Genomic DNA, 16,166 nt, shown 5'->3' on the forward strand with positions numbered 1-16,166 from the left:
GATGAGGACACGCTGTAATGTTTCTAGAAGCCTGCCTTTCCATGAGATGATACTCAGCTGTAGCATTCACTTTGTCTTTTAATCACATTTTATAAGGACATTCAGAAAACAGCCTCCAGAACTGCTTCAGAAAGTAATGAGCGCTGTGGGAGAAGTGTGTTGAAGACGTTAAGCCCGCAGCAAGTTTGCAGAAATGAATCTTGATTGACTGAATATTGGCCACGCTGCCTTTTGTGTCAGGGAAGATATCAGGGTTGATTATCTATTTCCCAAGCCCCAAACTAATTCGCTAATTAAATTATTATAATAAAGCAATTAAGTAAGTGAAAACTGTCAGCAAAAGAAGAAAATAGCTGTAAGATGAGCTCCACCTGGAATAGAGCATGGCGAGGTCATCTTATCTTTTTCATTCTTTTTTTCATGGTCCTGGGGACTGAACTCAGGGCCTTCATGATGACACATCCACAACCATTTTTCTTTTTCACTTTTATGTTGAGACAGGATTTCACTAAGTCATTAATTTCTAAACTCAAAATCCTAATCCTTCTTCCTCTATCTCTGAAGAGTGCTGAGATTACAGGCATACACCACCATGCCTGGTTTATCTTTTCAGTTCTTGCTTTTTCCCATGGCTTTATGTCATCAATAATTTTCTGTGTTAACAAATAAATAGAATAGCACATATAAATAGATTTATTTCAATAGTCACATACATACGGTTCATAAGTCTGGAACATTGCCCTTTAGAGAAGTAAACAAATCATTTTCTTTTTCTGATTTAGACTTCAGATGACCTTGAACATGAAAACAGCAAAAAGGTAACAAAATAATTCTCTTGAGCGTTTTGCTTTCATTAGGAGACACCCAGAGGTGGCCGCCCACATTTGAACATCCTGTACTCAACTGTTGTTGCTCTACTCCCCACCCCGGTAGGATGTCAGACTCAGTGTTCGTGTGCTGCAGTTAGAAGCCTGATGCATCTGGGTGCATATGAGGGCTCAGAGGAAAGAGCCATTCACAGGGATGAAAGGATTCAGTTCTGATCAGAGCACAAAGGAGGTCAGGAAAATTTTTTTTAAGTAGGTATCTAGCTCTCTAAGGCATGTTCTTAGTTGGATTTCGAGACTTTAGCCCTAGCACAGGGCTACATAATTATCCATATATTGAATTTGAAATTTAAAATGACCTAATAGGTCATTTGATCCATAGTATATTATAATAGAAAGATGACCTTAGTTCTGATAAATTGACATTGTGAAAGAGACTGCATTCTTTCTGGGTTTGTTTGTGTAACTTTTTAGACATTAGCCTTATTATAATTTTTTTATGTGGTGCAGTTACCTTCTCATTATCTTTTGTCCTTTTTGAAGTTCTCTGTGATGATCCAGTTGCCTTAAATGAATATGTGTGGTTCATTATACATCGCTGAAATAGACCGCAGTCCCTGGCCGGCATGTGCCTTTTCCCTTGAGTCTCAGACTTCAGAAAATTTGGGAAGGGAGGTCAAAAGGATCAAGACGTGAGGAGTGTATGTACTAGTTTCTCACAAAGAATGTATGTGCTATGCATTGTAAACATATAATAAAAAAGGAGGAAAAAGAAAGAAAACACAGCTTTCTTTAGATAGGGTCCTTGCATATTTGGAGTGAGACTCAAATCTTCTACCTGAATATTCAACTCAAAGGTATTATGGATAAATCTGATCATATCCTCTCTCAAAGCATTGATTAAAACACTCTTCTCTTAGACTAGAATTCTACAAATAAGACTCCAGTGACTGACATTTGGACATTACATCTGTCTTAACCCTTTAGGTGTCCCATGTGACGAACAGGTGCACTGCCACCCTCGACCCTCATATCAGGACAGCATTGTGGTTGTGCCTGCAGCTACTTACCCTGCCACCCAGCACCACCAGCACTGGTGTTTTTTATATTTATTTATTTATTGTATTTTAGGGAAGGGTCTACAGGGTGTTCAGGGTCTCACTACTAGATTGGACTTGTAGTGATCTGCCTGTTTATAGCCTCCCAAGAGCTGGGATTACAGATGCACGCCAACACGCCCAGTCTCAATTGCTATCTTAGTGCACCCCAGTGGTGGAACCAGCATGGCATGGCATGCCTGGGGATCGAACCCCTGGCCCCTGCACCTGAGTGCGGGCACTTAAATCTGCTGAGCTATTTGGCTGGCCCAATGGTGTTTTATAATTGTAGTCTTAAACTCATAAGAAGGAGTAGAACTGGTCCCTGTGCTTTCCCCTGAGGGCAGGTCATGAGCGTTGAGACACACAAAGAAAATGACGGAAACATAAAAATTACATTGTTTTGGTTATTTACCTCAGGTTTTCATGAGTGAAATCAGTATGATGGCCCAGAGTGCACAGAGTAGGAAGTCACCCCATTACAACAAATAGTCTGATCATTTCTTCCCTCAACGCTGGCCTGACACAACTAAGCAATTCATTCACTTTATTTTAATTTGTGCAGGAAATGTTGCTTTCCACAGTTCTCAAAAATCTATTCTGAAGTTGGTTCTGGTTCTTATATATTTTGTTACTTTTGCTCTGATTTCTCAAGAAATCGATGCCATAATGGTTTATTTCCTCCATGCACAGCAATACACTTTCCAGATGTCCTGTGTACCAAGTGATCAGACTACTTTAAGAATAAGTCTTTCTTTCTTTTTTTTTTTTTTTCTTAAATTCCTTGTTTTTTGAGACAGGATCTCACTATGTAGTTTAGACCGCCCTTGAACTCTCTATATAGTCCAGGCTGGAGTCAAAACCACAGTGATCCTCCTGCCTCAGCCTCTGGAGAGCTGAGACTGTAGTACTCCATCATCACGCCTGGCTTCCGTAAACCCCAATAGATGTGGTGGAAATTCTAGAGCACTGGTCTTAGAAAGGGTGTTCTCTAGTCCAACCCATCATTAGCACCTGAGAACAAGATGTACAGCTGCAACTTCAGGAGCCTCACCCAGGTGTAATTTTAGCAGAAACCCCACAGGTAGGGTCCAGGGATCCTCTTTTGGTGGGGGTATGGTGGGTGGACTGCCAGGGATTGAACAGAGGGCCTTTACCCTGAGTGACAGTCAAAGTTGTTTTTTTCTTTAACTTTAGACAGTGTCTCCTAGGTTACTAAATTGCCCAGAGGTGGCTCAAACTTTTGATCCTACCACCTCAGTTTCCCCCAGTGCTGGCATTGCCTCATGCGCCACTCTGTCGCTCCCAGGAATATTCTCACCTACCCCTGGGGATTCCGATGCACTTTGATTGCACGCCTCAGCTTGTGAAATGTGAGTGCTCATGCTACTTTTTGTGTCTTGAGACATTCCCCTGAGGCCCCGGGACAGCTTCTTCACTGTTTTAAAGTCCCTTGGAAACTAACAGTTTTCTAAACATGTGAGACAAGCTAAAAATGTCCCAATTATATTAGCTTCCTTTTGCATTTTTGGAGCTATCAGAAACAATAGTTTTTCAATTATCCTTCGGCACAGTCAAGGCGTGTGAAGGACTTTTTCCTTTGAATCAGTGCGTGAGCAGGTTATCTTTAGTGAGGAGGTCTGCAGCTTGAATCTGTGAGGCCTCCTGAGGCCCGTGGCTCAAGTGTCCTCTGCTTTGTGCTCCCAGGGCCTGGTTACCGTGGAAGACGAGCAGGCATGGATGGCGTCCTATAAATACGTAGGTGCTACCACTAACATCCACCCGTACCTGTCCACAATGATCAACTACGCGCAGCCCGTGAAGTTTCAAGGTTTCCACGTGGCAGAAGGTAACACCAAGGGCTAAATGCAGTCCTCTTGTTGTGTCTGCTTCTCTTGTGTTTCTGCTATTGAGCTCTATTGAGGTTTGACTTGGGGCCATTGTTTCCCTGTTGCATTTTAAAATTTTAACTGTTTAGGCATAGTGATTGTGCAGATTGATGGGTTTTGCTGTGGCATTTCCATGTATGTGGGCTAACATGGAGCTCTGATAACGCAGACCCTCCTATCCTTCCCCTCCTGCCCTCTGCCTTATATTTTATGGGAAAAAAAGGTAAAACAAAATTTCATGTATTGTCATTCTCTTCATTGGCCACATGGTGGCTCTGAGACACTATGGATTTGTTAGCCTCCGGGGCTTGACAGCTTTCACAGATTTCTTTATCTAAATATTAATTTATTTTTGAGGCTGGCATAAGCCTGTGCATATTTACTAGGTATACTGTAACATGATGTCGGGATCTGTGCATACATTTGACAATTATTACTTACCAGAAATGGAGGAGAGGAGACTGGGGACAGAGGCAGGTGCATGTGGTGTATGTGGTGTATTGTGGTCAGTGAGCACAATGGCACCTTGAGACAGGAGCAGTGAAATCTAAAGTTCTACGGCATGTGCAGGGCTTCCTTTTAATCAAAAGTTGTTCTCTGAAAAGAAGTAGTTTAAGAGTTTTCAATTATTTTTTGTGTTGGGGAAATCCTCATTGTAATCATCAAAAACCATACTTCACGGTTGGCTGCAGCAATCAGGGTGCCTGTGATTTGTTTAACGACTCCAAATTTAATTCAGCACTCTTAATATTTTAAGTCTGTTGTCTGTATCCACAGGATGTTAATGAAACTAGGAGTGACTAACGTGACTGGGTAACATTAGCCACTAATGCCTTATGATTCCAGATGTAATTATATTTATTGCCTGCCCTTCCGGAAGGCTCCGATGATGGCAGGGTTTCTGAGTGCAGCTTTGCTTTTCTTTTACAGAACGCAATATTCATTATAACATGTCATCTTTTAATGAATCAGTTGGTCTCGGCTACTTGAAGACGCACGCTATTGAATTTGTAAAGTATCCTTATACATTAAGTGGAATGAGATTTGGTGTGCTTTTAGTTTGTCAGAAATTTCTGAAATACATCCATGGCTAACACATAAAATTGATTGTAGAGGCAATAAAATAATATTTGTGAAAGAAGACCACAGTAGCTATGCCAGTCTGGGCAGATGTGAATCACTTATCGAATCCAAATTAAACTGTGATTTTTCTCCCAGGCATCACTGATAAATGTGAGATTTGTTCTGTGTTGTCTATATGTTCATCATCATTTTCCTACACCTCTATTATTTTACCTCCTTGTTGTTTATCTCGGCTGTGGCACTCTTCTTTTCATTTTTCCTGATTTCCTTAACAAGTTACACAGTTATAACAAACGGCAAATGAGTCGTATTTACCCCAAGGGAGGCCGAGTTGATTCCAGTAATTATATGCCTCAGATTTTCTGGAACGCTGGCTGCCAGATGGTCTCGCTGAACTATCAAACCCCAGGTAGGAGCTGATGTCCGGTGACCTGAACTCTACGAGGCTGCTTGGCGGGGGTGGCATTGGGGCAGATCCCATCAGCTGCCTTTAGGCATCCTTTTAAAAAAGAAAGCAGACAAATGGTGAGCAAAACATTTTGCATTTATATTACAATGGTGAGAAATGTATCTAGTGATGAGAAATCAAAATCTCCAAATAGAACAATAAAGCAGAGGCAGGAATAATATGTTTTGGCTTAAACTGAAGCTCCTTTTATAAATGCTGTGACTATTCTACTAAACATTATCTCCTACTCCATAGTAGTTCTAAAAATTTTTTTTTGTATCAAACTTGTTATCCTTCTTTCCAGAGGTAGAATTGAATTTGGAGAATTTGACTATCTTTGTACAATATCTATGACTTATTTCTGCTTTGGAAATTACCCAGGCCTGTGGGAACGTTCAGTAGATATTGATGATGTAGTAGTACCCAGTTATAAAAGGATAGAATAGTACAGAGTAAGTTCCCTTGAATGGCCTGTGAGAACTTATGCTATTTTAGAAATAATAATCTATATATTGATCCCCCAAAGTGTAGCCAGAGATATTTCCAATATATAATTCTTCTTTTCTTAGAAAGAAGAATAAATTTTTATTAATGAATAAACAAACTTTTAGAAGTTTTCAACATTTGTTGAAGAGCCTTGGCATCATAGTATTAAAATTAAAGATAGTACAACACAATAGATAGAAACACATCGCATAAGATTTTACTTTATATGATTGGTTTTACAGAATAGTTCTTAAAATTGATAACACAAAACCTAAACACAAAACAAAACAAAAAATCTTTTTCTTCCTCAGTATTTGAGAAATATGTATGTATCTCCCATATTTCCCAGTACGGGTACATTTTTTTCTTTTCTAGGATATCAACCTTAGTGTGTGAACCCCTGTCCATCTTATGCCCTATTATCTGAAAGCCTTTGGCTTTTATCCCTTGGGCTCCAGCGTCAGCTTACTGTGGGTGCCCCCTCATAGGGGAGCCTTCCTTCATGACCGCAAACCTAGAGTCACCATTTCTTGTGGTTTCCGCTGTGGGTGCTGGTGAGGTCAGACTGTGACCAGGTACCAGTACATGCTAGCAGCACAATGAAAAGTGCTAGTTTTACTTACAGAGGGACCCGTTATGTTGTCAGTGAATCTATCATAGGGATGACAGGATCCTAAAGCCATTTAATCACCAAGACAGCTTGTGTTTTATTGTAGAATGTCAAGATTCACCACATTTGGAAGAAGAAAAGAATCTGTTTGTCTGCTTTTTTGTTGTTTTTTTAAAGACCAGGGGTCTTTGTTTTGTATTGAACATTCCAATGCCATCTACATAAAATATGTCATCCAGAATTTAAACAGCTCCTTGGTTTCAGTGGCTTTTATTTTACATTCCATACACAAGTACTGAGGAGAAAAAGTGCTTAAAGCAGTAACAAGGGAACTCTGGTATATTACACCGGAACTATTTTATTTAAGCTTATCATTTAGAAAAACAAAATTTCAGGAGAAAACAGTAGTTTGAGTGAACACAGGGCTTTTCTTAACCTTGTGGACTCTTCGTCAGTCCCTCGGCCCAAGTGACAAGAGCTACTCAGATGTAACACTGGTGCTGCTTTCTAACAAGCATTTCATGCACAATGGATTACTTGTGAGGCTCCATGTGTCCCCAGCCTCCTGTCCAAAGCAAGGAGGAACCCCAAAGCAACTCCTGGAGAAGAAATGATGGCTATCTCTAGTCTTAATTCTTCAATAGCTGGCTAATTTGGTACTGAGTGTTACAATCCTAAGCTTTTATTACTGTTTATCTATTGCTTTTGTTTATGAGAAGAAAACAAAATTAGCTACCTGCTAAGAGAAATGTCACTTCCTGTGTCAATCCCAGTGGAAGGTTCCCTGAAGTCTCACACTAAAAATAAGTCACCAGTTTTTATATTATGCTTAACTCATTCATCTTTTAAGTCTTTTTGAGTTTTGTGCCTTTTGCCAGCAAAGCCACACATATCTTTTTCTAAGGACAACAGAGTCTCTACACTCAATATTAAATCAACAATCAGGACTTGTGCAGTGAATCCACTTTTTAAAGCAATTCTAGAATGATATTTATGAAAACACACTTTGTATTTAACTTGAACTAAACGTGAGGTCATTTCTACAGGGAAGAGAGTGATATGTTAAACGAATCCCCTAATTTCTTGTAGTGTGATAGGAGGAACTCTGGGCCAAAGGGTAATGTCATTGACACTGTTTAAGGTCACCCTGTCTCGATCTTCTCTGTTCAAAAAGATGACATGCTAAAGTATTTTTTTTTTCCTTTTGACAGATTTAGCAATGCAATTGAATCAGGGAAAATTTGAGTATAATGGATCGTGCGGGTGAGTAATGTGGTTTAAACTGTTGTCACATAGTTTTAAGACTCTGTACTCTAGCAATAATGAAACTGTGTCATTTTTAATTAGGGGTTGCTGTCCTCTGGTTTCTCTCCAGATCGTATAAGTCTTTTGCCTCTTAATTAGTGACTGCAGAATGTAAGCTAGGCTTGAGGGATAGGATACAAATCAATAAAAGCTCTAGATAAATTACATTTGCAAATATACACTCTTCATCAGCCCTTCTTTTTACCTAAACAGAATTTTTTTTTCTTTTGACATCAAGTAAATAATTCACCATACACAAGCTGACTTTAATTCTCTCTTTATTTAATAGTAGAGATTTTTATATCTGGGGCAAGTAATGATCCCTGCTCTGCTCATTTGGATATTAACTGAAGACATATGTATTAAACATATCCGTATTTACTGACACCAAATATAGGAATGAAGGTAGTTTCATATAAAATGAAACTGTAAGTGTCACACTGAATTTAATTGAGTTCAGTTGGGAATAAACCTTTCTCTTCTCTTGATTATTTTCTATGACTTGTAAATAGCCACTAGCAACAAATAATTCTGTGAATGTTTTTCTCATTTACTCAAATAGCTCTGCTTAAAACCTGTGATCCCAGAAGTGAAATAGAAAATATCAATTCCATTGAAATGCTTAGAAGTTAAAGGAAAATATGAAATTAAAATTCTATACAGATTAAAAAAAACCCTCAATGGCCATTTTTCCCCATGCCTTTTTCCCAAGCATAATATGAGTCAATTACCCCAGACCACAACGCAAGGCCTCTGGACTCACAAATACTGTAGAAGATTACAGTACACTGCCAGGAGGGTTTTGATGGTCATGTACCTAGTTGGTCACCTTAATCTTTATTATCCAAAACCACCAGTCAAAATACAATTTTTCAGCAATTGTGAGCTAGGAATGGCCCTTCAAAGTGCCTGCTCTGTGCCTCTGCTATTAGGCAGATGCTTCTCTGCCAGGGTGCCGCGCACGCAGGCGACAGCCCTATCACCTCAGTCACTCGCCATGTGCGTATCTGGAGCATGTACAATGCTTTGCTCTGCTGTGTGTTTTGAAAGAAATAAAGCTGATGTAGTACAGAAGAAAAGGGCCAAGGACACATGAGCTGGGGGAATCTGAAGGATTCTGGCTCCAACTGATTCTGCCAGGGCAGAGAGGGAAGCCCAAGATCGGCTAAGCCAGAAAGGAGTCGGGGGCCTGCAGGAACTTTAAGTCAAGTCCCCCTTGTGTTGCTCTTGCCTCTGAACACAGCACACCCTCAGAGGCAGATGAAGCTGGCCTTGCTCTTCAGGATTATCCAAATGAGGACAGTCACTCCCTTGCTCCTCTACCTAAACATCTAACTACTAAGTTATGGATGGGGAAAAGGTCATATTCAGCAAGTGTTTGAGTTTCTATATAGCTCTTTCTGTGGCTTCTGCCCTACCAGGTACCTTCTCAAACCAGACTTCATGAGGCGGCCAGACAGAACATTTGATCCCTTCTCGGAGACCCCAGTTGACGGGGTCATTGCAGCCACCTGTTCAGTGCAGGTAAGGCTCCTGCTCACTGCAGATGGCAAGCATGCAAGCAGGTGATCCTCGGAAGTCTGATTGCTCAGATGTTTAATATCTAATTGCAAGAGCTACCTGTTGCTCTCCACTCTGACTTGAAATTCCATCTTTGGTTCTGAGACTTTTATCCTATCAAAAGTATATACTATGTGATTGATGCATATAAAATTCTAGAAATTGTGAATTATAGTTAGAGTAAGTCAGTGGTTGCCTCTGGACTAACCTGGATTATAAAAGGGTCTAAATAGGGCCAGCCAAATAGCTCAGCAGACTGAAGCACCTGCAAGCAGGCACAGGGGCTGGGGGTTTGATTCCCGGGCCTGCCGTGCCGGCCCCACTCTCAGAGGTGCACTGAGAAGGCAATTGAGACTGAGGGTGGTGGCATGCACCTATAATCCTAGCACTTGAGAGACTGTAAACAAGAGAATCACTAAGAGTCCAATCTAGTAGTGAGACCCTGAACACTCTGTAGGCCCTTCCTTAAAAAATTAAAAAAAAAAGTTACCCCACAGCTTTTATAGTAGATGGAATTTAATACTGATCTTTATGAAAACACTATTAGCTGAGTAATTTCACTATCAGTAAAGAAAAACAGTCAAGTTTTAGCTTTGCTTTTCTCTGTATGTGTCCCATTTTAAAGTGCCTGGTTGAGAATTCAGTAATAAGTACGGCGTGATAGAATTTCACAACTGTGCAGGGACATAGGGAATGTCAACCCTTCACTTTCTTCTACAGATATGGACACTTTAGATGCGATGGGGACACTAGTGACACTCTATATTGCTATGGTTCATGCCTTTGCTTCATTCTTTTCAGACAGCTGCAGCAGGTAGCACTTCTGAGGAGAACTACCTTGGTCACTTCATATAATAGTTTCCCAGTAATGTCCTGGTTTGCTAAATCAGGAATACAGGATTTTCACTGATAATTGAAATTTCTCCCACCAAAGAACCCAAAATTTCTCTGCCAGTGATACTCATCCCGAGTTCACATCCACCTTATTCCGTGTCCGTGCTACTGCAGGTCATATCGGGACAATTCTTATCAGATAAGAAAATCGGCACCTATGTAGAAGTGGATATGTACGGACTGCCCACCGACACCATACGCAAGGAATTCCGAACTCGCATGGTCATGAACAATGGACTGAATCCAGTTTATAATGAGGAATCATTTGTGTTTCGGAAGGTAGGATCTGTCACTCTACAGTAATACATAGTAGTGATAGCATATAGGACATCATACAGGGTGTGGTAGAGGGCATCCAACCCATGTCATCTTATCCCTTTCTTCCAATGGACAAATTCTGTACGTATTGTAATTTTGGGGCCCTGCCGTCTCTGTCCTGGCTCCATCTCTCCCCTGGCAGTGTCCATCTCCCACATGGCACTAACTAGGCTATAGGATTGCAGCTGCTACTTCAGATGGGGCCCACCCCTTCCATCACAGACACCGTCATACTCTGCAGATTCTTCTCTGTCCTGGAACTAACAGACAACTTGCACTGCTTCTTTACCCAGGAAATGAGGGAATTACTGCATCAGATCGGAGGTTAGTAAATGTCATGACATGGCTCAGCTGATTCACTAGTGCCCCTGTGGGAAGTATTTCACTGCTACTAGGCACAGATTTTGTTCTTCCTGTACAGTTGCATTGTCTTTTTTTTTCTGCCAGTACTAGCTGCTGAGGCTAAGAACAAGTGCAGTCTCTCCCTCTAACATTCACATTTAATCGTTTTTCCCTTTTGTTTTTCTTGTCTGTTGAAGAAACTTTGAAAAAGCCACACGTTTCCGATGTGGTTTCCATGGATGCCCATTTCTCTCTCTCTCATTCTATTCTGCTGTCTTGACCAAAATGATTCACTGCTTGTCTATGAGGCCCAGACTTACCATGTGGTTCTGCTCTGTATATGTCATACAGTGCAGAGAACTGGTTTCTTGTCGTTAACAAAACAGGGCTTAGCTGTTTCGGAGCAGCATAGCTGACTTACAGGAAGCAAGTTCAGGAAGATCATTGTAGGCTGAATAAAATAAGCCATTTTAAAATTTAGGTCCCGAAATCCCTTGATCCATACAATGCCTGTCATCACACTCTCTCCTCCTGTCAGAATGTAGTGTAAAGTAATTATAATTTGCTTCTTTTTCTCCCCTCGTTTTTCCAATTTGCTGTACCTGGACCCACAGTATAGTAAAGCATCCTTTGACAGCATGAAATAATCCCTAGAGACTTTCTGAATGTTGCAGTACAGAAGAAAATTCATCATGTTAATTCAAGCATTATTTTTGATGACTAAGGAAGTATCAAATTTGGTTTTGTTGTGTGTGTGATAATTCCGGCTCTAGAAACAAGATACCAATTGTGATCCCTTCACCATTGTTGAAAATCACCTTTCCCGACATTGGTTACATTAGGAGTGTCTTCTTTCTTGTGGCACTGTTTGTTTTTCTGCAGTAATATCACAAGTCAGGAGAAGCCAAGTCAGGCTGCCCATTCAGCGCATGAGGAACAGGAGTGAGGAAGGGCAGCTGGATTTTAACTAGACTCCTTTATATCCTTGTGAGGTTGGAGTTAAATTATTTCCTCCAGATGCAAATAGGCAAGCAAGCATTGTCTGGCTTTAGATACGGCACTCAGATCAGCAGCAATATCCTGGCTGCTCTTAGCCAATAACAGTTCATTCCTGATTAAACACCCTGAATTTCCTTTTGTTGTGTTGCTACTTTGAATAAATATTTTGCCACCTGAACTCAAATGTTTTGTTCATTTATTCAATTAAGGCATGGAAGAGGTACAGGACTACTAATGTACATTAATATTCTAAAGTATATCAGTGTTTCTTGGAATCAAATCATAATGATATTTCTGATGCCCATTCTATTTAATATCTTCTGCTGTTTAATATTCCAAAATGTATCAGGAACTGAGGAACACAAGAAACAAGAAAAATCCAAACTTATTTATAAATTTTCTTTTACACATGAAGCATTTATTAAAAGAGGCTTCCCTGATTGTTAAAAACAGGTACCACCAGATGTCAAGGCAGGCAGGTAACAGATAGATCACAGATTTAGAAGTCAGGATGCTGAGTCCAAGGCCTGAGTTCATCACTGAAAATCTCTGAGTTTAAGAAAATCACTCTTTCTTGTTTTTCCTCACCCATAGCTTGGGTAGAAATGGGGAAAGACAACAAGGATGGAAGTCATAATCTTTAACAGCCATTCCATGAAACATTTCACATGAAATAAAACCTGTTCTGATTGTCTTTGTCAACATCTTGGGCATTGTAGTTTGCACAGGACCCTATAGCAAGGCAAATGGGTCATGATTTATTGTCACCATAAAGAGATGGTAAAGGGTAGCATGAACTTGGTCCAGGTTCCTAGAGTACTGATTCTTGGAGGCAGCATCACAGAAACCAATGAAACGTCTTGTACCTTGTTTGCAGGTGATCCTGCCCGACCTGGCTGTCTTAAGAATAGCAGTGTATGATGATAACAACAAGCTGATTGGCCAGAGGATCCTTCCGCTGGATGGCCTCCAGGCGGGGTACCGACACATTTCCCTTCGAAATGAGGGAAATAAGCCTTTGTCACTGCCAACGATTTTCTGCAATATTGTTCTTAAGACATATGTGCCTGACGGATTTGGAGGTAAGCTGGGTGCTTTGGGGCAGAGTGTACCTTAGAACTCAGGTAGAAAGGAAAGAGCAAAGCTAGATGAGCTGAATGCCTGCTCTTATTTTTAGATGTTATAAATCTGTGCTATTTATCAAGATTACAAGTACTTTTTTATGAAGAATATATTTAGAATTCTAATCAAAGTGAGAAAAATAATATGAAACCATATTGTATCAACTATAAAATAGTTAAGATATTTAAATTATTCTAAATAATTACTTTCAATAATTATTTAAAGTATCTAAATTAAACTCAATTGCCAACATACCTGAATTTTACAAAAAAGGTTTACTTCTTTAAAAATTCCCAATCAGGGCCGACCAAATAGCTCAGAGGACTAAAGAGCCTGCAAGGAGGCGCAGGGGCCAGGGTTCGATCCCCAGGCCTGCCCTGCCAGCCCCATCCCAGGGGCACACTGAGATGGCAATCGAGACTGGGCATGGTGGTGCGCGCCTGTAATCCCAGCTCTTGGGAGGCTGTAAACAGGTGGATCACTACGTGTCCAATCTAGTAGTGAGACCCTGAACACCCTGTAGACTCTTCCCTAAAATACAATAAATAAATAAATAAATAAATAAATAAATAAATAAAATCCCATTCATCAGTCCACATTGACTTTGCTAAGGTAATCAATGGGCAGAACCCAAGCTAGACCACATATTAGGGTTTGGCTTACACCTAACTAGATTAACTCCTTATAGGCTCCAATAAGTCAAGAATGTTAAAAGAAAGCAATGCTCTAAATTCTTAGTCTGCTTAACCAGGGGGAAACAGTATAACAGAGTGATTGCTAACCAAGGGTTCACATTAGGATTTGAGCACGCCCTTGCTGGTTGTTGGCCGTGGGAGCATGCTGTTCCCTCATTTCCTCCCATGTAAGGTAAAGATCACGAGATTGCCTGCTTCTGAACATTCTAGATGAATGTGCTCCCTTGCAGTACACAGCACAGCAAGACTCGGGACTACGTGTGCTCATGGTGTGTGACTACAGAGGATGCCATAAGCTCCATACTGGGCCAGAGCTACTTTGTTAGAGGAATATGGCGCTGTGTGGCCGCTGGATTTTAGGAATGCTTCTCTGAGGGTAGCTTTGCTGAAATGAATCATCACTTTTAGCAACCTAATTACAGGTTCAAAAAATAAACTGAGCCATGTGGGTTTTTCAGTGTCACATCCATATTAATGACTTTCTCCTCCTTTTCCTTTGTTTTTCAAAAAACAGAGGAACATTAGAAGTGACAGCATACAGTGACAGATAAAATCTAGGAGTGGGTGTTGTGGGACCAAGTAAATGGATCAGAGGAGGCAGAAGGTATCGTGTGTTTCAGAACAGCAGCCCAGGCCTTGGCAAACCTGGAAACCCTGCCTGCAAGGCAGTGCAGCAGTGGGCCAGAGGCATCCGCAGATGAATGGAATCACCTGTCACATAGCTGAGCTTGGAGAGCAGACACCCTGTGATAAATGCACTTTAGAAAGAACTGCCTAAGCCTGTACAGGAAAATTTTGTCAAGTTTTCCTTCTGCATGAGTTAAGTTTCAAATGAAACTAATTCCTTCCTGGGAAACGAGCCATTTGATTAGAAAAGAGGAAAAAATGGTTTTTGTTAGCTTCCTGCTTTGTGCCAAACGCTTTACATAAAGTCCAAAAACGTGAAATTGTTCAGAATGGAAGTGGACATATATGGGTCTGTGCAGAAGAAATGCCTGCACTTATAATTTGCCATTGCCAGTGTAGATATTTAAAGACCAGTCCCAGTGTCTGTCTCTCTGTCTGTCTGTCTGTCTGTCTCTCTCTCTCTCTGTCTGTCTATCTCTCTCTCTTTCTTTCTTGGTATTTAATTCATCTCTTTCACAATAGCCCTACAAGAATTCTCCCCTAACATGCTGTGGCTACTTCCTCTTTATCAGAAGTAGTTGGAGTTCCACACTACATCACCACTGATGGGATCCTGCAGTTGATGTCTTACCCTCAGATTTGACATCAGACACAGTTGATTCCGAATTCCTAGGCCAGGGCTGGGGAGATAACTTGGCCATCTAAGCTCCTGCCTGGCATGTGTAAGGACCCGAGTTTGACCACTGACTGCGTGCCTTGATATGCCAGACCCCAAACTGGGCCTGGGAATGCACACGTATAATCCCAGTGCTGGTGAGGCAGAGACAGAAGCACCACTGGGAGCCCAAACTATAGTGAGACCCTGCACCCAATAAATAAATTAATAAACAAAAGAATTCTCAGGTCACCTTTCTCATGTAGGAAGAAACGGAGAAGTGATGTCAGAAGATTTAAGGGTCTTACCTGAAGATAGCAAAAGCACACAAGAACTGTCTTTTCCTAGATTGCTGATCATCTTCACAGCATCTTGATTGATTTGTTGCTGTTTCATTTCATAAGTTCGCCTCCCACCTTCAGACCTAAGTGTTCAGCTGCTGACTCAGTGAAGCAGGAAATCTGTAGGGCCCATTTTCCCTGGAATATTGAGGTCCTTTGTTCATTTGGCAGGATCAAGTTCAAAATAGAACTGCACTGTCTCACTCCAACATCTTCCAAGGAAAAAAGTTGTCAGCATATGTCAACACATTTTCATTTGACTACAGAAAGAGAATGTGTATTCAGTACTTCATTTACAAACAGGCACGGTGTTTTTTTCCATAACTAGCAAGGCATCTGAAATATGTTTCAAAGCAATCTGATAGCAAAAAGAATAGGAGTCGCCCCTCAATCCACTGCCCACTGTGAAGTACTTACTGTTTACATCCACTTTCTATTCTTTTCCTATTTTACTTCTCATAAAATTGGATCTGAGTCTTGTGAAACCTTACTTTCTTCCCCTTAATGGAGACTATTTTGTGTTATGAAATATTTTTTATCAGCTGCACTTTATGCTTGCTTTTATTTAGATATTAGCAAGCCCTGAAGTCATTTCCATTCTTTTTTCTTCTAAATAATACTCTACCTGAGAACCCCAAATGAAAGAGTTTGGAAATACTTGTAAATATTTCCTGAAAATGAATAAAGCCATATATATGTGGACATGGATATGGATAGATAGGTAGATAGATAGTCAAATTCTGATATATTACAGAGCTTTTCAGAAAGCATTTAAGAGGGGTGAGAGATATAGCTCAGTGGTGTAAGTACCTGCTTGGCAAACGCAAGGTCCTGAGTTCAATTCCCAGTACCAAAAAAATAAAAAAAA

The 16,166-nt window shown here is 40.6% G+C and overlaps 1 protein-coding gene across 1 annotated transcript in view; it reads left to right on the top strand.

Annotated features, from left to right (window-relative positions):
• Plcb4 (phospholipase C beta 4) overlaps positions 1-16,166 on the top strand; it is a 427,861-nt gene that overhangs the window by 368,184 nt on the left and 43,511 nt on the right. The window contains exons 20-26 of the mRNA XM_004634291.2: positions 3,632-3,773; positions 4,744-4,828; positions 5,181-5,305; positions 7,652-7,703; positions 9,167-9,269; positions 10,314-10,478; positions 12,736-12,940. Of these exons, the coding sequence (XP_004634348.1) occupies positions 3,632-3,773; positions 4,744-4,828; positions 5,181-5,305; positions 7,652-7,703; positions 9,167-9,269; positions 10,314-10,478; positions 12,736-12,940 (877 nt within the window). The remainder of the gene's footprint in view (positions 1-3,631; positions 3,774-4,743; positions 4,829-5,180; positions 5,306-7,651; positions 7,704-9,166; positions 9,270-10,313; positions 10,479-12,735; positions 12,941-16,166) is intronic.

The sequence above is a fragment of the Octodon degus genome, unplaced genomic scaffold, assembly GCF_000260255.1.
Source record: "Octodon degus isolate 3935 unplaced genomic scaffold, OctDeg1.0 scaffold00060, whole genome shotgun sequence".
In the NCBI taxonomy this organism is placed as follows: domain Eukaryota; kingdom Metazoa; phylum Chordata; class Mammalia; order Rodentia; family Octodontidae; genus Octodon; species Octodon degus.